The sequence below is a fragment of the Barbatula barbatula genome (genome assembly GCF_947034865.1).
Source record: "Barbatula barbatula genome assembly, chromosome: 23".
Classification (NCBI taxonomy): Eukaryota; Metazoa; Chordata; class Actinopteri; order Cypriniformes; family Nemacheilidae; genus Barbatula; species Barbatula barbatula.
Window position 1 is genome coordinate 16,256,338 of NC_136786.1, and position 25,583 is coordinate 16,281,920.

Consider the following 25,583-nt stretch of genomic DNA (forward strand, 5'->3'; position numbering starts at 1 on the left):
AAGAAAGTCTTCTTTTAAAGTCACTTTCGCCCCCCGCTCCCTCTTAAAAATAATAGTCCTTTTTCAAGCATTAAGCTCCAATGTTATCTGTTGCAGCAATATTAGCACTGGCTTCATTTGGGTTAGAATAGAGAACTGCTGACAATGCAGTGGTTTCAGCAATAGCTTTCTTCATGATAAGATCTTTTGTATTCGTGTGGCCTGGCCTGATCACATTTCACGCCTTGAGAATTGATTTGAGTAAAGAAAAGAGAGTTTGCCTTCTTTTCGTGTGCAATGAGTTGGCTAAAAATGTCACCAAATCATTCTTATTGGTGTACATGTCAGAATAATACTATTATAGTGGCGTGAATGTTGTTTACCGTCCCTTATTCACTTGCATTGGTTTTGTGTCATACTATAGAACTTAATGGGGGCCAGTGCTGTTCGCTTACCGACTTTCTTCAAAATATCTTCTTTTGTGGACTGCGGAAGAAAGACAGTCTTAAAGATTTGAAAGGACGAAAGGGTAATGATGGCAGAAGTTTCATTTTGGATGAACTATCATTTTAAACACTGAACAGCAGCATCATTCATTGTATGTTCTCAGCCATTTTTAAAGAAAAAAGCAGTTTCTGTGATGTCTTTCCAAACATTATAAATCAAAGTAAGTTGAAATAAATATCCCTCTCTGTCAGTTCTTCATAATCTGATATGAATGTTTGCCTGCCACACCTATTGCGAACTTTAATATGAGCCCAATGAAAAAGCAAACAGTGCTTTTATAAGACTCACCTATGTACAGTATAAAACACTAGGTAACCTTCGTGCTGGGCTAAATCAATATATTTAAACACATGATCACAATACTTTTTTCATCATAACAAGGGAACGTCCACACACGCACACACATGTGAGAGTTTTAGTATGTACAATGTTCAGACATGCCTTTGTAATCCCGTTCTTTATCCTGTTCTTCTGTTTTCAGGACAAAAGTAAAGCTCTGTGCATGGGCTTGTCCTCCAAAGTAAAAGAGGCAAACTGTAGGCCAGGTGTGATATTGTACCTAATATCAGAACTCATTTGAGAGGGAAATAATCATGCTGGAAATATTTTCATAGGGGAACATGCAACGCACACACAGCAGGTTTAACTGTTTAACTTCTCCCATGAGCCGCCCACAGATACGTTCACTAATACTCTATTGAGAAGTGGGTCAAAAGTCTGCAGACTGTCTCAGGGACAATTGCTCAGCTGTAGTTTATACAGACTGCGGTCTTCAGGGAACACGACAGCTGTACATCCCCCACAGAAACACACACTCACACAGACCACAGACACAGTAAGACAGTGTTCACACAAGTGTTGTAGTTCTCAAGACCACTTTTTGATAGTCTTGTCTCTGTCTCGGCTGTCTTTGGTCCCGGTCTCAGACTTAGTGGTCTCTGGGTTTTATTTCAAGACCGGTCAAGACCACAACTGTGGGAATTACACTAAATAGCTGGTGCATTGTGTGATTTATGTGTTAACATCATTCATGTGATTGGATGTAAAACTTCTGGCTTTAAAAGGATTCACCACTTCTTAATTTGATTCTTCTGTTACTGTTGTTGCTCTTCATGCAAAGAGAAGAATGGGGGATTGTCTTAAAAGAAATGTGTCAACAAAATGAATACACACAAAGACACACAATCTCAGAGATGTGATTGCAGAAAAGGTACTTGTATGAGATGTATTTTTTTATTTTACAACATTTGAAGTGATATTGATTTTGTATATTTATATAATATATAGTTAATAAGTGACTTAGGTTTTAGACACAATTAAACACTTTTTCATACAGGTTTAAAATGTCAAGAGTGTGTTTTTGGGAATTTTAGTTTTGGGGTGAACTAATCTTTAAAAAGTTTAGATAAAAGTTCTAATTTAGTTTTTTCAAGTCATAAAAATTATGGAGTAACACAAATATAACAAAGGGGATTTTAATAAAAAAAATCAAATCAAAAAAGCATAATATTTTGCATAGAATTGACAGAAATGTACTCTTTTTTTAGATCTCTCCCTGGGAAGATTTTCCCCATCTATTCTGATCTATTGTTTAATATTTGGTTTAAAGTCCGTTTTTGAATAAATGATTGTTTTGTATTAAAATAAGATGTAGGCTACATGTTTTATCCACATAACTAACATTCAGACGAGTGCCTTTAGATCAAGAGACATGAGAAACATTTAATTCAAGTGATCAAAAACTTCTAAATGGTAGTGTATAGGAGTCACAGAACTCGATGGACAATGACTCCACCTACAGACCACAGTAGTGTAAAAATCATTATTTAATCACCAGCATTTACATTAATGCTCATATGTCATACACATTCCAACGCTAGTCATTTATCTGTTTGATAAGACATATAGTGTGCAAAAAATGCAATTCATGAAGAAGTTTAAACGGAAAACAAAATATCAGCTGATACCATAATAGTGCAGATAAGCAGTAAATAGTGCAGAATTTAGATTGATTGGCTAAAAAAACCCTACTTGCTATTAATTACATTATCTATATTAAATTTGCCTGTAATTGACTACTGCTTACTGGAAGCAGTACTGGAATGTATGATTGATTCATTACTTCAATAATGTTTAGTGAACTCCATAATAGTTTAACATCTTACTACAGTATACTGTACAATATGGACAATATGGGCAATAAAGTAATGTGTATTATCTGAATACTGATCTGTGTATTCTTACGTACTGTATTTTATCATACTAGATAAAAGGTTTGGTGGAGTTTCTACCCAGCATTATGACATGGAACACCGCAAATAAATAAGGCCACCAAAACATTGTGAATTTGTACCAGAGGACATCACAAATCCATAAATGATGTTGCAATATAATACAGGGCTTAGAAACACAAGGAAAGTTGTGGGCTTTGTACTGCATATTCAAAAAGTTGATATTTGGCACTTGGATGCAGAGAATAAATCATATTCAATGCATTTTACAGGGCACCAAATGTTCAATAATAGACAATGAGCATAATTACATTAAAGCATCTTTTGTCTGCAGCATCCAACTGAGGGCCCTATGACATCTTGTAGAATTTACAACAGTATTAGTTGCATAGTGTTAGAATCATAGGAGACACATATACATATCTCAATGTATATAAAAACATTAAGATAATCAAGCTTCAAACAGGGATGAAACAAGCCCATTTTGCTGTTGTCCTCGATCCCAGTAAACAACCAATGGCTAAAACTCCTTCAGACGTGTTTTCTTTCTAAGTGCATAATAATCCAGTTATTCTGGTGAGATCCCTTAGCATCTGCTTGCAACTCCAGCTGGATTTGTAGTTTTAATTTTAGTAGATTCGTAGAAGCAGGTCACATTCAAATGTCTTATGTCCACACATCCATGGGCACCATAGCTTCTCTTGATCCCATAGGTGGCAGAAGGTTCTGCTCGCTGAGGAACTGGAGAGGAAACTGGACAAGGAATCCCCGGATCTTCTTCAGCTCCTCTTGGGCACGGGCAGGGTCCTCTTTCTCCAAACCAGGCTTTGAGAGGAACCCTTCTAGCTCCGGAATTGACCTCACGTCACTGGACGGCAAGCAGCGGAACACCTGGAGGAAAAGAAAATGTATTAGTCAAGTTGTATGAGTTTACATTTACCAGACGCTTTTATCCAAAGCGACTTACAAAGAATTCAGGGCGCAAGAAGCAATACGAGCGAGATAATAAGCGAGATGCGATTGTTGTGCGTGTTTTTGTCCTTTCTTTTGTCAAGTTGTATGACATTTAAAATAGCAGAAAGTGCATAAATGTTTAAGTGATGCAGAAATATCAAGTCATATAATATATCCTTCAATACTTTTTTAATTGATAATAAAGTAAGAAGGAACAAAAATGATGTCAAAATCCAAAGATGACATAAAGTAAAAAAAAACATGTGGCCTGACCTTTTCGTAGATGCTTGCATTCCGTCCAGCAGTGGTCATCCACACCTCCTTGTAAAAGTGGTCACTTATAGGGTCGGTCACATTAATGCTGGTGTCCATGTTTGCACCCAGAATCATCCTGTGGATTTGAAGAGAAAAAGTAAAAAACTTTGCACACATCTTTACAATCGACATTCAACAATAAACAGGTATGATCGTGTCTGACCTGAAACACTCCAGGCGCAAACTCAGTCCAAAACGTCCGGCCATATATTCCTCGCCGTCCATGATGGACTTCACAGTCTCAACGTCCTCATAGATTACAGCCACCTCACTGTCTCTCTTACCAAGCATGCTCCGATCATTGATGTTGGCAGAACCTGACAGAGGGAACAGGAGACATTGAAATTTATTCACTCTGTTAAATATCCTAAAAGTGGTGCAAAAGCATGCAAATTTATTTAAAAAAGAACGATTTTATGCTATATAGTTCAATACACTGTATAAAGCGAGGATAACATGAACATGACGGCATTGATATGCGGCGCAATACAAAGGGCTATACTCGATAAAATGGAGATTTTTTCTGGATTCAAACACTGTTGAAATGATTTAGAATAATCGACGTATACAAGTTTTACAAATATAGCACTATGCTAGTGTTTTTTTGTTATTTTTAATAAAAAAAAAACTGACATTGTGCCTTTAAATCACACTGTCTTTAAATCACAAAAATGTTCTGTAACTGCACTACCGCATTTTAACGTTAGGGGGAGCCGTTTTATCTGTTTCTAAACGTGCTTCCTTTACAATTACAAGAGCATCAGTTTCATGACGTTCACATCATTGGTACATTAGCACAGGAGAACCCTATGATACCACGCGGTGATTATTTGTGTTCCCTGTCTGAGAATGTCTATTTGACTCACCGATGATGACGGTGTTGTCGTCAGCGATGAGCATCTTACTGTGCACGTATATCAGTTCAGTCATCAGCCTTCCCTCCAGCTCAGTGTGTGTTCTCAGACCCCCAAATGAGATGTAATTGATCCACTTATCTCCCACTGAAGAGAAACACATAGACATAAAGGGATCAGTCGAATACAATATAAACCTGCTGGAAACATCCCACTATAACCATACTTTTAAAATGCCTTTACGTACACTTGGGTAAAAACACATCCACATTACCAGGCATTTTCCCCCAAATAACATGTTTTATAAATGCCACTGCGTTCAAAAACACAGATAAACAAATGTAAACCCACAACTAAGAACAGCTCCTCCGATATGTACATATCTGTATCTGCCAGAGACACAGCGAGAACACTCGGATCCAGCAGAGATGCAACAGAACACCACAGACATGCTGGATAATTCAAACACTCCAGCTCTCATACAGCAGTGTTAATGGGCGCAGGCTCTTTACCCCGTTACGCCACAACTTCACTTTGACAGCGAGTAGATGGTGTGATAAAGCACCCATTCTATGTGCTGACCTATCTTTCAAAAGGGACCACAGTTAAAAGCATGTTTGTTTATTGCAATGACATAGACAACCCCTAGAGGACACTGTTGCACGTTCTTAAAACAGCAATAGATGTTGTGGGTGGATTATACAGTTGCTGCCCAGAAAAGCACCTGTTGGAGCAAACCTGTTTTATGACACACGACTCACTTGTGCTCTAGTTGTTTGTATGTGGTCATTATGGGTAACAGGGCAGTGCAACAGGAAATTCTTGCTCTCCTGCTTGTGTGCTTGGAAATTTCCTTAAAGCCTCAAACCCATCGGGAAATGCAGTCAATGTCTTGATTTTATTAGTGGCCTTTTTAAGAACTTTAGTGTCTGGAATGACTCTGCCCGAGGAAACCCGAGGAAGAACATCAGAGAGTCACCGACACTCCCTTCAGAGATAAAACATTTATGATGGTTATACACAAGCACTGTACTTACTTTCCTTCTTCAGCTGTGAGATAATAGAGCAGTCTCCTCTGATCATGGTCCTGTGAAAACAGAAGAAGATTAAGCCAAAAAGAACAAAGTCCAAATTAACACTCCCTTTGTCTACTGCCAGCAGAACTTTTATGTTTCAATGCAAATTAAATTATTCTAGTATTCTAGTAATATCTTGTATTGTGTCTTAAATACATGATATATATTAATATATCGCAAAGAGATTACTGTAAATGCACTGTAAAGCCCTCAGAGGTGGCGAGTAGTGAATGATTTGCTTATATATCTTCACTACATTATGTAAGGGATAATGTACAGACAGCTGGTTGTTATCGCAAGAATAAACCTAGATAATGTGATCAGGGGAGGACCATCTTATTACACGCCCACTTGCCTCATAAGAAATGATTAAACATCGATTTGACATATTTCGTTAGACATATTATACACATAATCATGTCTTCTTATATAAAGACCTTACATAATGAAGTGTTATATTTTTATTACCTTTGAATGAGTTATTTCTATCTACATACACGGTATGTATGAAATTCACCATGTTGTTTCTACAGTAGCCCTAAATGGAAAAACTGCTCAACAGAGATTGTTTTGTAAATACGTTATCTCCTTCGGCGAAGAAACGAAAAAACGCGCTGACATCTTAGTTCTGTGCAGCCACCAGAGTGCTTATAGCGATAGTTCGTACAAAAAAGAAATCTGTTATCATTTACTCACGCTCATGTCATTTCATACCTGTATAAAAGCTGTATAAATGAAAGATATTTGGAAGAATGTTAGTCATTTTCAGTTCCTAGACATCTCAGACTACCATAGTAGGAAGAATTAAATGGTAGTCAAAGGTGCCCCTTTATTTTGGGAGTGAGCCATTGGTTGCAATTCGCAAACCCACCACTAGATGCCGACTTATTTGTATTTATGAAATGTAGTGGAGTCAAAAGAACGATATTACACTTTATAAGTGTAAAATAGTGAAGCAAAACAGTAAAATTCTAAACAATGTAGTAAAAATACACTACTTAACAGTAGTTTTAAACCTGTTACTTCACTAGTATTCGTGGCTTAAAACATACTGCGGTTTCAATGGGGAACAAGCAATGCTTCCTGATCTATATCCTACAAAACTATAAAAACATTGAAACTTCCAGGCCTTAAAACTTCCTCCCCAGTCAAAACAAAGAGAATTCATTGAAACTAACATGTTAAACAGCTTATTTTCCAGTTTTATGAACTATATTGTACTGGTCTACGTGTGTAAAAACTGTCAAGATTTTCATGTGCAAAGAGGATGTTTAAAACACTACAAAAATGTTTACTGATCAAGAACTTTAGAAAGTTACTTTGTTACAAAATGAAGACATTAAAAAGATAAAAGTAAAACATTAAGTGTTACCTGTAATTAAAGTGCATGACTGCTTGTATGGCACTGCCACCGCCAGTGTTAATATTCCCCTCAAAACCAGGAAGAAGAGGCGTCACCACATAAACACGATACTTCTTACCCTCTCTGTGAACCCCGCAGAAAAAACAAGACAGGAAAAAATAAAACAGGAACAGTGAGAACAAAGGTAGCTTTATATTACATTTATGCAAAACTTCCAAAAGGACTTCCAGTGAATCCGATTCGATTTGCAGGGAACAACGGAGATACTGAAATAAATGTATAACTTGAGTGTATCCTAAGTCACTTTGGATAAAGTGTCTAGGAAATCAAAAAGTTAGAGACACCTTGATATTGACTCACGGTCTATCTTATCAAAGCTGGCTATTCTTTCACCATTAAAGAATACCTTTTTGTCTTAAGCAAATCTGAAAAATCATGTGCAGACACAGAGTATTGATTTACATGTCATTCAACAACTAATGTGCTTGTGTGTGTCAAAGGTGTGTTAATGTCAAACGCCAAGTTTCCTGTGAGGAATGCTGTCAGGGTGTGTGTGCTTTCTGTAAAACAGAGAAGGAATCAAGTTATCGAATGCTTACCGACAAGCTTTAATGATCCTTTGGGCGATGGCGTCTCCGATTTTATTGTGAACGGTTTTGTTGTCTGCACAGCTTATGAAGAACTGGTTCTATACGACATAATTCAATTTTAACTCGAACGAAGGTTGTTATTGAACTCTAAAGAAAATGTTTTGTAATACTACACATTCTGTAGAAGAATTTAAAAATGTATTATTATTATGATAATTTGTAAAAGTTCTGCTCATGAAGAGAAAACAAACACGACCACATGCAGTGCCACACACCTCTATGTAGATATAGTGTTTGCTGTTTTCAATGACCCTGACGTAAGCTGTGTGAATCGACTCTTCGTGATATTTTATGCCCGCTGACCAGTCCGAGGCGGAACGCAATACCTGAGCAGAGAGAGGCGAAATAGGGTTATAAAAGCTGTCTGCCAGAGCTCTGATGGGAATACTGACATTAAGGTAAAAGCCGTACCTGAACGTTAGCCTGTGAACATCCAGGAACCTGATACTTGATCTCTTTTGCAGTCATGTGAGATTTAGGAAGAAGATACGGGTACGAGAGCGACCTGTATTTGGACTTCATGATCTGAATATACACAAAATAGTCGAATGAAAAGAAGGTGTCATACTATATCATTTGCGATCAGTTGGATAATAAACATTAAAAATAATGAAAAATCTACTACTTATATTTAAAAAGTCTAGTATTTGAAGTGAACACCAATACATGGTAATGTAGATAACAAGAATGCCTATGAACACTATGTTTCTACCCACAGAAACATATAATGGGATGGAACGAGGATATATAGTGTTAGGATGTAAGTGATATGATTTTGTTGGCTCTCTCACCTTGGTGAAATTCCAGCGCTGTATGAAGTGCCGCGCAACATCTCTGGCTGCTTTCCCATGAACTACAGAGGCAATGTCATGCCAGGGCATTCTGGGAGTTATGTGCCGGTCAATAAAATCTGCAAAAAGAAATTGAAAAGAAGTACCGTATACAAATTATATAAATAATTAAATGATAGTTTACATTTCAAAAACACAGAAATGTTCATATTTTAATCAATTTACGATACAGATGAATGACCTATTAATAGGGCTGTTTAATGATTAATCATGTGCAGAATAAAAGTTGTGTTTGCATTTGTGCACTGTGCCAATTTATTTTGTACACATACATTTATATACAGTATTTAGGAAATATTTGCATGTATATATTGATATTCATATAACTGAAATTATAAACATATACGTGTATGTGCTTATACAGAAAATACACAATTAATATGCACACTGCACAGACATAAACACAAGCTTTTATTCCGGGCGCAATTAATCGTAATTCTTTATCGTATTAAACCGAAATGCAACTACCCACCGTCGAAAGGTTTGTCCAGCTGGATCCAGTCCTTATGTACAAAGTTGCAATAGTCCTTGCCATGCCAGAAGCGTGTGTTTCCCATCAGCCCGAAGACGTCTGCCTGCAGATCCTGGGCTGCTGATGCATCCCAGAACATTGATAAGACACTCAGCAATGAGGTATGAAACACAACCACACAAGCGCATTCACAAAACCATGCAGCACACAGCCACACGGCTAAAGGCAACACTCCTTTAGTTTAACTGACAGAAACAAAACACGCTCACACTGTCATTCACTATAAGCTAACACATGAAACCTGTAAATACACAACTGAATTTGCAAGCATCGGATATTTTGATTCTTACTCATTTGGGAAGAATCTGGAAACCACAGCAAACCACAGTGCTCTTGTGTTTAGAAAGGTTGTCCCGTGATAACTAAATTTGAAATCCAAATTCAGGGCAACCTTTCACACGTGAAACATCACACCCAAGCCGGATTCTTACTCACCGCTGGGACACAAGCTGGAGGGCATGGAAACCCTCAGCTCAATCCATTTAAGAGGGATCAAATTTTGGTGGCTGCAAATACTGTTAGAATAGCCTATGGAAAAGGGGCATTCTTGTAATCTTGGACAATTTTAGGAGCTAAACTGCCAAATAATTTTTGTTGAGAGGTGATCTATTGGAAACAGTCAATACGACAAAGGTTTTATGAGCACTTGAGATCTACATTTCCTCGAGAGTAAATAGAGAGTCTTACAAACGATTGTTTTTCAAATGCCATCATGGTTTTCCTCACTTATGGTAAATTACCAGTTATCATTTACATAAGATGGTCAGTCATTTCAAGGCGCTGCCAGTGGACACTGCAAAATAAATGATGTGTGATAACAGCTTAGAGTGGGAGTTTGGGTCGGTCCGCGAGCGTTTAGATGGGGGCGTACTCACTTTCTTCTGTGCTCTCGGCGCTGCTCACGCTGTCTGCTGGTGACAGCCCGCGTTTCTGCAGGTGCCTGCGGATGCTGAAACGGGTCTTCTTGATCTTTCCTTGTCCTTTCAGTTTGGGTTGGTCTGTGGTATCCGTGGGTACACTTTTACCGTTACTGTGCGCCGCACTGTCCCCGTTTGGTGGATCGGCCATAGTAGAAGAAACTTCAGACATGTTCTGTGTGACGCATGAAAAGCCCTAAATGCATGAATTAAAGGTCCTACGAGCCCTCTCGTAACATATCTTTGGAGATCTATAGACTACAACACCTTTTGATAGACCCCTTATTATACGTTAAAGGGACAGTTCATCCAAAAAATTACATTTGTCATCATTTTATCAACCTTATGATGTTCAGAAACTGTATAGGACTGTTCTGCGTAAAAACAAAGAAGATATTTCAGAAATGTCTCAGTGGTTTTATGTCCATACAATGGACGTCAATAGGGGTCATTGATTGTTTGATTACAATCGTAATTTTTAAAATATCTTATTTTTGTGCTGCAGGAGAAAGTCATACTGGTTTAGATGATATGAGGGTAAGTAAATGATAAAGAAATGTAAGAACTATCCCTTTAAGAATAAAGAGCAAATTAGCCGTCTGACTACAAATAGAAACATATTTCTAACCTCTGCCGAAACAGGGGTCCTTGCGACACTTCCGATGTCAGTCAGCCTATGTTCCTGATCATCCCAGCGCCCGTATGCCAAGTCAATGCCTCCCACGAAAGCCACCGATTGGTCAACCACAATGATCTTCTCATGATGTGCCCACAGGTACACAGAGGACGACACATGGTCAGGATGTCTCATTACCTAAAAACAAAAAAGACAATCAGCCAATCCTTTCCTTCATTTTCGTTTTGTTACTTGACTATCGTTTCTCTCACCTTGATGTTAGGATGAAGCTGTTGTAGTGTCCGTTTGCTATATTCACTGTTTATACCAAGCGCCAGCTCCACCTCCTTATACAGCATCACAAAGATCCGCACACCTTTTTGCTGCGAGATGAAACATATCATATTAATATATATATAACCTAGAAAAACACCCCAAAGAGTTTTATTGCTGGGGCTGTAAAGTGACATAGGGTTGGATAGACTCACTGCTTGCCGTTTCAGGACAGAATCGAGACGCCAGCGGTTGCCCTCGACAACAGGCCTCTTGAGGAAGATCTCTGGACTCAGCCTGCAGTGACACAAAGCGGCGACCTCATCAGCAAGGGAAGCATTTGTAAGAATCAAATATGTCTCACATCACACAGTCGCCGACATAAATTCAAACGTATTTCGATGAAGGATTCCGATATTAGGATGTCTGGCACAGTGACTGAGTGATGTTGTAACAGAGCACCGGGCATCTGTCCGATGAAGGTAACAGATCTCTTTGGCCGTTGCTCTTAGCTGGGGGTGTCCTTTGGGAAGGTGCGTACAACGTGTACCAAAGTGTTTCTTTTTTGTTATTCTAGCACCTTCATTTTGACTAAAATGAAGTCGGTCTGTCATTGTCACGAATATCTTTGTGAGTTTATTTCGCAATGATGACTATCTGACTTTTCATAACCCTTAAAGGGTTAGTTCACCCGCAATTGGTTAAAAATCAATCGTGGATCTTTCTTCTCCAATATGATAATTCACCTTTAAGATTTCTTTTCAGAAAGACACAAAAAGAGATATTTTGAGAAATGTCTCAGTGGTTTTGTGTCCATACAATGTTTGTTAATGGGGTGGGGGCGACGTTGTTTGGTTACCAACATCCTTCAAAACATCTTCTTTTGTGTTCTGCAGAAGAAAAAGGATGAAAGGCTGAGAAAATGATAAGAATATTCCTTCTCGTGCGAACTATCCCTTGTCTAAAGATTTCCTAAAGATCTATAACAAAATTATATATTTTACATTATTTTTCTTCTAAATGATTTACCGAAGAGGTCATGTATAATATATAATGTATATTGTGAATGCTGTTGTAGTTCATCTTATATATGTAAATGAATCAATAGCACCCAGCGTAAAGTTAATGATGGATTTGCAGGATTGGCTTATCTCAACATACCACCAGTCCGTGATAAAGATCTCCTCCTCCGCCTCCTCCAGTGCGTTTGCCACATCTTCCATGAACTGCTTTCCATTCACATACCTGAAACACATCCAATCACAGATCAGTGGGCGGGCCTGATCAGACATCAGAATTCTGGCATTGCTCTTGTACAACCCACCCGGCCATATTACTCAATCTTAATTACATCATTTTCTTTATTCATTGAACAAGAGGACCAATGGGGCTTAATGCAGCAACAATGAACAACAAATCATCAGGCCGGTTCAGCAAATGAAGGCATTGCTGCAGATACTATCAAGCTCCTCTATGGGGTCAGAAGAGGATGAGGTCTACAGTTACACTCTCACTCTCATTCTCTCAGGTTACTCCTGTGAAACAGACTTCACCTGAAGACACAAGAGCTTGCAAATGTCTATCTGTGCTGCAAACAAGAGTTGCCAGTTGGGTTTTTGGCTTTTTATCACATTTTAATCCATGTCACATTTTGGGGTCGGTACAGTACGCTTGGTATCTCAACCGAGGTGGTACTAAAAAAAGTATCAGGTACTAGGTACTGTACCCAGTGGTAAACTCCCCAAAAGTGAGCCGTACTGTGCAGTACTATGCAGTGGAAAACCGCCAATATTCTTCTCAACAAGCAAGATAAGAGTTGGTTCATGTCTGACATCCCTAATAACAGGCATGAAATTCAAGTGAGGAAAAATCCGGCTGAATCCAACTCAACCCTTTAAACCTCTGTGTGGTGCGATATTTACCATTTGGCTGGGACGTTCTTTTGCATTTTAGCAAAGGATCCAAAGCGATGTTCCTTAAGAAAATTACTACCATTCTTCTTCACAAATTCATCGAAAGCCTGACCCCACCAGAGGGCGTGCCGGTAACTGGTGAACTTCAGCATCAGAGCCCTGCGAGAATCACACAGCTTTGTGACTTTCATGTTACGTTTATCAACCACATATCGTGTCACGAATATCACGCAAGCTTGTGGTGTTCACACACCTAGACAGGCTGTCTATCTGGATGCCATGCTTTGTCTCTGTGTCTTTAGTGTCCATTTTGATGTCAAACGCCTTGTCCACAAGCAGGACAAATGAGATGGCACCCGAGTCTGGTTTCATAAGCACGAGAAAAGAGTCCTTCACCACCAGCCACCTGTCAAGGTCATCAAGCAGGTGTTTGGATAAAAATCACTATGCTTTGTTCAGAGGAGATGCAGCAGATCAATACTCTATATTGTGATTTGAATGTGTTTTTCCACAAAGTCCGACCTGTAAAAGTGACACTAACCTTTTGGACCAGCGGTAGCACATTTTGCTATGGCCACAGCAGTTCAGTCCAGGAATACGGTGACCTCCTGACCTTTTGAGCACCATGCCCTCCCTAAGAAAGAATTCAACTAATGTCAAGGATCAGTAATGCAAAACACAAGAATAACATTACATATCATTTATCCGTTCTCAAATTCTAAAACGTTGAGCCAATAAGCAAGAAACACTTACAAGCCTTTTGGTCCCAAGTCATGGATGAATGACAACTGACTCACGTCAATGAACTCCATCTGTGACACAACAGTTTGTAAGCATTGAAATATCATCTATGGTCCAAACTAAACACTTTGTTTAAATAATTAGGATGAGGAATTCTTGGATATTTTAACACGTTTTAGAATGATAAACTCGACAAATGGTCAATATCGTCTGACATTATTGCCAAAACTGAGTTTTCTGTCTGACAACTAATTTTCATTATGTGATGTTTATTTTTTTACTTTTGATATGTTTTATGTTGTTATATGAAGGAAATCTAATGGAATGCAAAAACATAAAACTGCTTAGAATGCATATAGAACATTTTAATTCCAATGTGGCGAAATTGTAACAAAATGCAACTATGGGAATTATGTTGCAACTAAAAAACATTTTTAAATGGCCACCCCTTGCCGAAAATGTGGAAAATATAAAACTGACATTTAATTAACTTCCTTTTATAAGGTCTCAAATTAAGATGCCTTTTTAACAGCATTAAAAGAAGTTTATATCTATTGAGATCTATCTGGGCTCCTATCGGCTGCCTATTCTCCATTATTTCTCCATTTCAAATACATTTGTATTTCCGTGCATACATACCGTTGCGTGGTAATTTCTGTACATTGGCATTTTAAGCAGCTTATTCAAGTAATCTTCAAGTTGTCTCTGTTAAAAGAAAAACATCCGTCAGACACCATATAATATTGTGGACAGCTGAAACATGTCATTAAATAAAAAATAAAATAAAAAAAATAATAAAACTGACTTTTCTACTAGACACTTGCTCTTCCCTGGCCAGTTCCTCTCCTCCTCCCCGCGGCAGACTTGGCATGCTCCGTTCCAGGTTTCTGTTTACCGTCTGCCTCCGTTCTGCGTGACTATGGGCCAGACGAACCCAAAATGGTTAAACTAGATCAAAATTCAACATTCATGGTATATCTGCAACAGTATGCCACTCTCACCTGCGCATGGGAATTGGGATTCTCATGAAGGCCTTGTAAGTGCGAAGTTCACGGTGAAGCTCCATAAAATGTTTCTCCTTCCTCTTGATCAACCAAGTGAAGTTTCCGTGCCTCATTTCTATATTAAATACTGCAGGAACCACCTGGACACATCAGAAGATCAGCCTCAGATTTAAACGCTTCAACAACCTGCTTCCCAAAACATGACTAATGATGGGTGATAAGACCAAAAGCAATTTATGCATGTGCCAAGTATTTTTGTTTATAGTGTCCAAATCTCCAGGGCAACATGTAAATTGCCTTGCCAACCTCTAAATCTCCCGGGCAACAGATATACCTCCTCGGCCCACATGCTACCACATGAAAGAGAATGGGAGTGGAAGATCTTACCTTAGAAGCGCTTCTCTTGGAGGTGACGTTGAAGCGATCCTGGGCAGAAGTGAAGCGGCGTTCCACCTCCTGTATTTTGGCGGTTATGGGAAAAGTGGTAAGGAACACGCGTGCCCCAGGTTCCTTAAAGCCTTTTGTTTTATACACGGCTGAGAAGCGGATGCAGTTTTCTGTGGACACATTCACAACTGTGTTTAACTCAAAGTCTATGCAGCTTAAATACTGTAGGTTACGAAACCTATTTTGCTTTTTTTAAATGGGACAGTTCAGCCAGAAATACAAATCATTTATTCACTTTCATGTTGTTCAAAATCTTTGACTCTTTTTTTGATGGGGACACAAAAAAAGATATTTTGAGATACGTTTTAGTGCTTTTGTGTCCATATTAACTGGAAGTTACAATGCAACAGAGATTTTCCGAGACCCTTTTCCCTTCCCGAAATGGATTCCGATACCTGGTCTCAGGGTATCGCCCGATACGGAGTACTGATCCGATACCTGGGTGTGTATCTTGCATACAGCTGTTTATACAACTAGCCCTGCATGAATGATGAATTATTATTTTATGGTGTGCTTCAAGACTTATCCCTTAATAAAACCTGAACAAATACATACAGTATTTTATTATCTGGCAGACATTTTAATTTTTCTCAAGGCTGGTTGGTCCACTCTGAAATACTGCCAAACAGCGGACACACTGCTAGCATGTTTTCCTATCTTCATCTTTGCTCTAAAAAGTGTTTGCTTGTGACGACACATCACAACTTCAGAAATACAGAAATATATGGCAACCCAACATGGCAACCTCGCTTTAACTCAGATCATTTTGTGCAGGTTAGATATGACAACGTCTTTATTTTTTTACCTGCACCAGTGGGGTCCTGGCCGTCAAACTCCTCCTCTCCATCGCCAATGTCGAGTTCTCGTGTGTCCAAGTTCTCCATGATATCAGTCATATCATTGGCCACCAGATGTAGGGTGCTGACTGAAGGGTCTTGCTGTTGCAGCATGGCTAACAATCGGCCCACCGACCAGGGCACTCCTTTAAATCATACATAGCAAAATACTTCATTCAACCTTATTGTGCTGTAGAATTCTTTATATTATATTGAATGTTTGTTTCCGTATGTTCATGAGTGAAAGTAGGCAATCTGCAAAGTATTTTAAGAGACAGAAAACAGGATTTGTTTTCTCTGTTTCTTATAAGATCCAATATTCCTTCCAGTATGCGTATGTGTGGTTGTGTTATGAGGAAAGAGGAATGAGAACCACAGAAACCAATTCAACACTGAAACTGGAGTCTCTGCTGACCAATATAACTTAAGGTTCGAAACGGGGAGAAAAGATAGCAGTTTCCATTCTGTTTCTCATTCTTCTTAACCTCCGGCTACAGCAAAGATAAATACATGCCAAACCAAACCAAACCCAGATACACAGACCATTTACAACAATGCATTGAGAATTGATGAAACTATACAATTTCCGTCTTTTCTCCATAATATATCTCACCAGATTAGCGGCACAACAATAGTTCACCTGAAAATAAAATTCTTTCATCATTGCTCACACTCTTGTCATTTCAAACCTGTGTGACTTCTTCTGCAAAACACAAAATAACTTATTTTGAAGAACGCTGGTCACCAAACAACATTGATCCTCACTGACTTCCACTGAACGCAAGAAGACACTTCTGAAAATATCTTTTTTTGTGTGTCCCACAGAAGAAAGACTCACGTACAGGTTTTGCACGACATGAGGATGAATAAATGATGACAGATTCGATTTTTTGGGGTGAACCGTCCCTTTAAAAAGCACTTTGCAGTCTACTCCATTCTTCTCACTTTACTTAAGTCTGAAACAGAATGACACTTTAACACGGTGTAATATACACATTGCATACTTTTTTTTAAATGTTCTCTAACATCACAAATGGAAGCATACTGATACAGAACAGGTCAGATGAACGGGGGCGGGCGTCCGGGTGAGCGTTTAGCACATTTATGATTAAATCGAGACACTCAATGCTTGGACTGGAGCCTTGTTGAAGCGCAGCTCTTGTTTCCATGGAGGTGACCCGAGTCCATCAAAGGCACTTACAATCATCACATCTTGAGAGAAAAATTCAGCCACTATGTTGGATGAGCTGATAGCTGACCTAAAGGGGTGATGGATTTTCATAACAACCGCTTAAGGAAAGCCCAAAATAGACCAGTTCTCACTTCCTTAAAGCCGATCTAGTGATGCAACATTATAAGGAACATAATATTGCAGAGTCAAAATGGTCTGGGGAGTCTAGGGTATCAAGTAGATATGTCGGATACAAAAAAAATGGACATATCTAGTAACAGTCTGTCCCTCTGTCTGCAAGTATTAAACTTTAGCATGTAACTCATCCCTGCATGTGTGCCGCACGCGTGAATGACACCTCATATTATTCAGCTTTTTCTGGAGAGGTGTGCTATTACTTTGGAATACGATCAGACTTGGAAGGAAGAAAATCGCTGGATTATGTTTTTGGAACGCAATCTTGGCAACATTTTCAGTCATTCCACATTCAGGCAGATTCAAGGGTTGTACTGTATTATTTGTAAATAACTGCCCTATGATTTTAACCATATGGCTATTCAGGAATAATGACATAATTCATGTTTTGAAGCAGGACAGTTTTTTCCCTTAAAATCCTTGTAACGGTCACAGATACACTAGTGGATCTATCCAAATATTCTTCTCTGTTTTATGTAAATCACACTGTACTTACGCCACATTCAAATAACCTTCTTTACACACCGGTCAAAAACACAGCGATGGACGTCTCATAGAAACAAATCCTGTTTACATTCATACCATAATTTGGACAAATTATCAAGTTATCCCACTCAAGTACACAAACGCCTGCACAAACACATATACACACAATTTACGGTTTCACAGTCCACGGTAAGCAGTTCAGTTATCCTGCACCGTCTGTAAAACACAAACAGTCACACTTCACACCACACTCCGCAAATTTAGCAGAGAACCGTTGTGAAGCAGATGGAACAATAACATGCACATCAGCTAAAAAGATTTAGGTGTAGATGTTCAATATATTGATAATAAAACATTCTCTGACAGAGTTTAACTGGAAGTATCACATCCATAATGCTGAAATTGCCAATCAACATTGACATTGACAAACCACAGCGACCACATCATCACGTTGCTATGACAACACACACAAGTTTTAAATGCATGTAAAGATTTTTGGGCAAGACACTTTAAAAAAAGTTTAAACTTTGCATTTTAATTATCGCTTCAACATTTCGTAGCATATATTGTAACTTTATAAACTAATCTCAACGTGAAAACCAGCCTCTCACCTTTTTATTAACAGAGAAGTCAACTGTATTAAACAGACTAGAAACTTTTCTATGACTTATAGATAGCTTTTTAATGGTGACTCCTGATCAAACTCTTTTTTTGCACGTACTTGGCAGCTATATTATTGTCATGTAAAAGCTTAGACCTTAAATATACTTTATGATGACCACCATTTTTAAGAGAAAGTAAAAAAAAGTCTTATATTCAGAACAATACGGTCATTTAAAAGCTGAACCAAAAACAGACAATTAATCGTCATAATCGCAATGATTTATTCGACAATTAATCGTCAGCCGAATTTCATTATCGTGACATCCTTGTGTGATCAACATGGACAACATGTAATCCCACTTCCCTCTTTCAGATCCTTAAACAGTAAAAGCACTATTTGTACAGCTATGCTAGTCAAACCAGTATTGATATTCATTCCTTCCTTGCGTTTGCTTCTAAACATACGCAAACATAGATATCTTACGCTGACAAAAACATCAGCAGTCATGCATAAAGGTTCAGCGCTAAATAAGAGCTTCGGCGGAGTACAATCCGTGCACACAAAGAAAGATTTCAGAGAAAGTGGTTATTGAATGCATATATAATGCAGTGTTTCCAGGTTGGTGGGAAGTACTGGACATGATCGAATGTTCTCCTTATGTTGTTCCAATTGCATCCATTGTTTACCTCATTTGTAAGTCACTTTGGATAAAAGCGTCTGCTAAATGGCTAAATGTAAATGAGACAAGTAGCCAGACACGAGTCAGGTACAGTAGGTGGATGGCACTTACTGTAGGAAAACGTGCCGTGCTTTATACACTATATTGGACGTGCAATTCCAATTTTTAATGGGTTTAGATTAGATACGATTCAACTTTATTGTCATTACACATATACAAGTACAGTGTCACGAAATGTAGTTTAGGTCTAACCAGAAGTGCAATTAGCAAGTGCAGGATATACAGTGAATAAATACAGAATACAATATTAGGAAAATATTATACAGTGTTAATGGACTATGAAAATATTTTACAGTAGGTATGTTCTATGAAAATATTTTACAGTAGGTATGTACTATGAACAACATATACAGATGGCTATATACTATGACTATTAATGTAAAGGTGGATATGAACAGATAATAATTTAGACTAAACAATAGTGCAAGTGACTTAAGTGTGCATAAATTATTGACATTAGCTATTAAAGTTGCAGTGCAATAGGTGCGTTAATGCAGTTTTTGAAGTTATGGGGACAAACACACAAACACAGTACAGTGTTGGCTGACAGTGATGTCCAAATTGAAATCTTCGCTTGTTTTAAATTCAATCGTGAATTTCAAAAGTTTAACATGACATTATTGTTTTAAAAAATACTGCTTGATTCTACTCATTTCACCTATAATCTCCAAATTAATGAAGAAACAACGTAAAGACAGACTATTCTTATATTTCTTTAATATATATATATATATATATATAATTATTAAACATTTTCCATGAGTGTTGTGTACCATGCTTGAACTAAACCAAGCTTTGAGAAGAATTTAAGCAGGCTTGGCAAAAAAGAATTCACGGCACAAAGCCCAGGACAATATTTCTACAAGACAGGATCAACTAAATATTTATAACTGATTAAAATGTATATTTATTATGTCTAATTTAATTGTTTACGTAAGAATTAATTGTATTTGGAATAAAATATGGGATTCTGATGCACTGTGGTTTGGCCTTTTAAGCCAAAAACCTTTGCCCAATAAATATCTTGCAAGTTTAATGTTCAGTCCATTTTGTACCATTCACATCACATCATGATAGATTAATACAACCTGAAGGAGCATTAAAACAAATATCCCCCCCCAGTATGTTTAGTCTCTTCTGTAAATGCTTATTTTATAACACACTTATCAATGAGAACAAACCTCATTCAGATGAGTGAACAACGAACAGATCAGTAACCAAATATTGCCCTCATTCACATTCCAGTCTGATTATTGCCGCTGTTATGAAATACATCGTGCGCCTATACACATGCCGCAGTGACTCACACTCACCCACATACATGTACACTGATATCAGTATCACACCTCCAATGCACATCATACTAAAGACTGAACGATGTGTATACAGTACAGTACATTACAGTACATTTATTTGAAGTAAAGCTGAATATTTTTTTGGTATTTGCATAATGCCTCAAACCGTTTCCCAGAGCATCAGTTGTGGTCAAATTGTCACTAGCAGTCACAAGCCATAACAATACGTGACTTACGAATGACATCTCGGAAATGCATTTACATGATATAAACTTCAACAAACTTAAAACAACTAGAATATGAATATTTGACTGGTTTAAAAAACATGTACACTAACCTGCCCGCAGGGAGGCAGAGAGAGCCCCATCATTGAGTTCTCCTCTAGATGTTCTTTATCTTTATTATTTAAAAAGATGAGTCAAATTATCAAGAACCGTGTAAAGCACACACACTGACCACTCACAGGCAAAAAGCAATGTGCGCTGGAGTATTTGACCAAGTGGGGGGAGCAATAGGGGCTGAAACTGAGGAGTCACATGACAAAGGGAGGAGGAGTCTTCATAATCTTAAAGAGTAAAGCACCAACATCCATCTCTTGTCCTATGTCTTTTTCTAGAGTTTCTTTCTTTTTTGGACTTCCTTCTGGGAGATGTGCGTCTGTGTGTGGACAGAATGTGACTTTTTTGTATAGAGCTTTTTATAATGCAGCTTTATAAGAATATAGTCATGCACTTGTCAGACGAAAGCCCTGAGCCACATTGTATATACAAGTATAACGATTCCTTGCCTTTTCCTCCCTTTTGCATCTCATCTCATCCCATCTTAAACTTTTAATATTATGCAAACATCTGGATTCAAGCTCCCAACTGTTGCATTCAAGACAAAGCCGGGTTTGAAATTACCACAGTGTGCTTTTCTTCACGTCTTCAGGAGAAAGCTGTTATTAAACGCTCATCTCCTGGCAGGACTGTTTGGCACATGACATGACAGTCCATACACACCCACCAGCCACAAACACACACACACACACACACACACACACAGTATATTGCATAAACCCGTATTGTACATGCAAGACTTGTGGTTCTTGTGTTGATGGTGGAAACAAGATAATGCAGAAAGTAACAGAAGTTACGGCATAGATGGTTAAATGTGATAAGAAACACAACCACACTGTTTTTAAACAAAAGGAATTAGTTTGAATTCGAGCTTTTTAAAGACTCCTATAACATTGACTATAAGGTGATCCTCAAACATGCATACCACTCTCAGTTAATAAAATATTATAACATGATTTAATAACATGTGATATTTAATGTAATCATCAATGACACGTACACACAGCATGCAGTGTATTGTAAATATGCATTTATTAGCGCACAGACAGATCAATGTATAATACTAATTTATCATTTGTAATCTAAAATAAGTCCAAGGTTTGTTAATTCTCATATACAACATCATAGAGAGTCATAACTATGTTGATCTGTTTATTTCACCTATATAGACTGTGGAGCCTACTGGTAATATTTTAGTAATAACACAATGTCTATTGGGTTTACATAAAGATTCCAGAGCAGGCCATTGGTGGTACGCTACTTTATTTCATTTGAATTGAACATCAGCGTCCATCGTTAAACGCTAGGCCTAATGATCCAAGAGAAGATCGATACGGCGCTGCAGAGCACATTTGTTAACCTAAGCTGAACCAAACTATACTGCTTACTTTATTCATAGAGTAAATCATTCAAATGAGTTTTTTCCTGTATTGTTTGGTTGGTTAATAAACTGCATTACTGGTTCATTGTTGAGATAAACACAAGACCGGCTGTTGAGTTGGATAAAACGATTTTATTTGTTTCTAAGTCATTAGAAGAAACACCTTATTTTATATAATTTTGTAAATATGCAGGCAAACTTGTGTTAATAAAGAGCGCAAATTTGCTGCGCAGGCGCCCTCTTGTGGTAGACGCGTGAAGCGTTTTAATCCATACGCCTGCAAGCAAGTGGATTTAATGTGGTTCAACTCCCTGTGATTTGATCTCAGACAGCTTGTGATTTAATTTAAGGCAGGTTCTTTCAATTGTAGTCGTGCTGACACAACAAACTCTTTTTAAATAACAAACAAATCACTTTATTTTCTAAAGAAATGTATAAACGTATAACCTGTGTCAAATAAAATGGAGCAATTACTTAAAAGATTTGACACCAAAGTGAGCTGAAGTGCTTAAGTGGCAATGCACAGACGGACTCTGAATTTACAGTCACAGGATTTTTAGTAAGCCTCGAGTCATGCCACTTAAAGTGACTCACGAATGAATCTCACTGTGTGTTTTTCAGAGCACAACTACAAATCTTAAACTACAGCGATGTTCGCATTTTGAAACACCACATCTCCGGTGCAATGCCTATTTCTGTACGTCATTTCGAAATAATGACAATCTGACAAACATGTGACGGAACAATCCCAGATTCAAGAACTAGCTCACACCCTCAAATAACGCCAATGAGCTCACACTCCATTCATTCAACTTCCTGTCCCTTGTGATAAAAATTACACACAAAAAAACGTTTCCCTTTTTAGGGGAATTCATGTTACTTAAAACAGTTCTGCTTTCAAATGAATTTTCACAATGTGCAGTATTCCAAAGCAGCTTCACAGGGAAAAATGAGAAACCGAGGTTAAACACAGTACAGTATATACAAAGTTAAATTAATCTAGTAAATAATATCTAATGTCAGCAGTCTCCCGGTGGTTTATTTAGCATATTTTGCATTAAGTGAATGCTTGGCTGAAAAGATGTGTATTTAATCTAGATTTAAATTGGGCGAGTGTGTCTGATCCTGGAATAATATCAGGAAGGCTATTCCAGAGTTTAGGTGCTACGTATGAGAAATCTCGACCCCCTTTGGTGGATTTAGTTATTCTAGGTGTTATCAAAAGTCTTGAGTTTTGAGATCTTAGAGAGCGTGATGGCTTGTAGTGTGATAGAAGCTCTGTTAGGTAGGTAGGGGCTAAACCCTTTAAGGCTTTATAGGTGATTAAGAGAACTTTAATGTCAATACGATACTGAATTCACCTTAAAAGAAAAGGTTCTCACATATACCACCATGTCATGGTTTTATATACTAAATAAGTCTAATCGTGACACCAGTCCAGCAACACAGATACTTCATGTACATATATAAGGTGTGTCCTGCTGTCTCGCATTAAAACATTAACCCAGCTGTCACATATCTCAAGATTTGAATCTAAGTCCTCGGTGTAGTCTCATACTATCTGTATTGGTGTCAGATATGGAAGTTAACAGTGGGCTAATTTGTTTATTGCCTCATTATTGTACAAAGGACAAACGCTGTACAACTTATAATACTCGCACTTACACCTCTGCCCACTAAATCAACCAAACACTCCCAATCTGTTTGCCATGAAGCAGATCTTTAAGACCGATCATCACTCATGACCAACAGACTATTCTTTATTGTATTCTATACATAGACCTGCTATAATATGGACAGATAATAATACGATAACGCGTGCTTATATAAAAGTCTGCATCTTAAACAAGATTCATTTTGGTGCTTTCGCTCTACAAAAAGCCCAGTTGTAAGATCAAATGTATGCTTATATTGCTATATGGATTAATTAACCATGACAACCAAAACCACAGTAAACACACATGCAAGTGAGATGTCTACAAAGACAGTAAGAATCGGTTTGTGTCTTTAAAGTTGCAATGCAGGTACTGCAGGTTGTCTGGGTGTTGGCAACTGCGTTATTGAAATGTGTCACATATAAGTTCCTGCTGTAGGTGACATAAACGTTCTGACATCACACAATTGTATCCGTCGAATCCCATAAGGTCTCTTTAATGGAGTCAAGAGCCGTGATGCAAACCAATGACTATCGTAAGATGCGATCGCGTCCTTGTGTTGCTATGCATTATAAACTCTTGACGTCTACAGAAGTCAGTGGTTTAAACGCTTAGAATAAGTACTTGTTACGCCTGTTACAACTTGTTCGGTGTTAGTTTATCCCACGGGACGGAGTATAAACGTACCTGATGAAGAATCGGAGGTTGATATCTGCGTATTCGCTGAATCGGTTGTTGAGAAACAAAGTCAACGACGAACGTTGAGCAAATGCCTCGCGCTTCCTCTTCTGGTACCACTCGAGTCTCTCGGACCCGCCCAATTAAATGATGCGTGTGTGTAAACACTCACCGAGAAGTCACTGTGTTGTTGTTTTAACACAGGTCCATGTGCATATGTGAAGATCGTCTTGACACGGTTTGACAATATATTCCGGAAGTAGGACCCGCAACATTGTATTTAAATAAATATAAAGAAGGATACAATGTTGATACATTTCAATCAAGAGCAGCAGGTAGATACATTAGAAAACAAATGACAAGGGTTGAGCATAACAAGACAAGGAGGACAATGTTTAATGAAGTCACATGTTCACACCAGTCATGCTCAATTGACCCGTGAGACATCTCCTACTAAACCATTTAAAACTTTTGACTGTTTTGGTTGTTTAAATTTGGCCTCTTAAAGAACCATTCATTAAGATGCAAAAACACAGGCTTATTTTGACAACACTAGATAGTTAACACAATAGTTAACAAGTGCAGCAACATTAAAGCATTTGTATATGTCAGTCTGTTATAGTTTGCTATGTGTCTCCAACCTTTCAACCAGATTTGTTGTATTTCATGAACCATAACGTTTTTATCTACATTTAGCATTATCCTTATTGATCAGCACATAAACATTTGTGATCTAATTGATAATTAAATAACAACCATCAAATATTAATTTCAAGCATTTCACTAAGATTTTGGTATTAAGCAGTCGATATTGAAGATATTGCTATATTTTCACAGAATATTCTGTAGGATGATTTTATGAAGGACTGTTCGTTGGTTTTCACATGCAGGGTCACATTTTGTAATGAACAAGGTTCGAATTGGGACATTCTAAGTAGTTCTGGCATTTCAGTAAATAACTTTGTTTTCTGTAGTTTGATGT

At 37.9% G+C, this 25,583-nt stretch overlaps 1 protein-coding gene across 4 annotated transcripts; it reads right to left on the reverse strand.

The window, feature by feature from the left end:
- Window positions 1-1,863: 1,863 nt before the first annotated feature.
- On the reverse strand, window positions 1,864-24,732 carry pld1b (phospholipase D1b). Of its 4 annotated transcripts, none has more exons than XM_079487758.1 (26): window positions 24,611-24,732; window positions 16,029-16,205; window positions 15,164-15,333; window positions 14,774-14,916; window positions 14,578-14,689; window positions 14,412-14,477; window positions 13,785-13,843; window positions 13,573-13,665; window positions 13,285-13,437; window positions 13,041-13,190; window positions 12,280-12,363; window positions 11,334-11,415; window positions 11,118-11,228; window positions 10,858-11,043; window positions 10,188-10,404; window positions 9,253-9,369; window positions 8,721-8,839; window positions 8,341-8,454; window positions 8,145-8,255; window positions 7,879-7,967; window positions 7,289-7,402; window positions 5,878-5,927; window positions 4,853-4,987; window positions 4,150-4,303; window positions 3,945-4,062; window positions 1,864-3,608 (listed from the first exon to the last, which is right to left on the reverse strand). In XM_079487758.1, exons 2-26 carry the CDS (start codon window positions 16,171-16,173, stop codon window positions 3,384-3,386), a joined length of 3,117 nt encoding a protein of 1,038 aa, XP_079343884.1. In that variant the 5' UTR covers window positions 16,174-16,205; window positions 24,611-24,732; the 3' UTR covers window positions 1,864-3,383. The 4 variants fall into 4 exon arrangements, with proteins under 4 accessions (XP_079343884.1, XP_079343882.1, XP_079343885.1 ...); XM_079487756.1 differs by having other exon boundaries at window positions 9,253-9,372; XM_079487759.1 differs by lacking the exon at window positions 24,611-24,732 and adding an exon at window positions 20,887-21,026.
- Between the last annotated feature and the right edge of the window lie 851 nt (window positions 24,733-25,583).

What these genes read in the sequence shown, in the direction of transcription:
- pld1b (XM_079487756.1), bottom strand. Translation starts at nt 16,173, where the DNA reads ATGCTGCAACAGCAAGACCCTTCAGTCAGCACCCTACATCTGGTGGCC. An exon ending in AGGATCATTAAAGCTTGTCG is followed by an intron (nt 7,403 to 7,878) that starts GTAAGCATTCGA and finishes CGGGGTTCACAG; the next exon opens with AGAGGGTAAGAAGTATCGTG. An exon ending in TTGCGCCTGGAGTGTTTCAG is followed by an intron (nt 4,063 to 4,149) that starts GTCAGACACGAT and finishes TCAAATCCACAG; the next exon opens with GATGATTCTGGGTGCAAACA.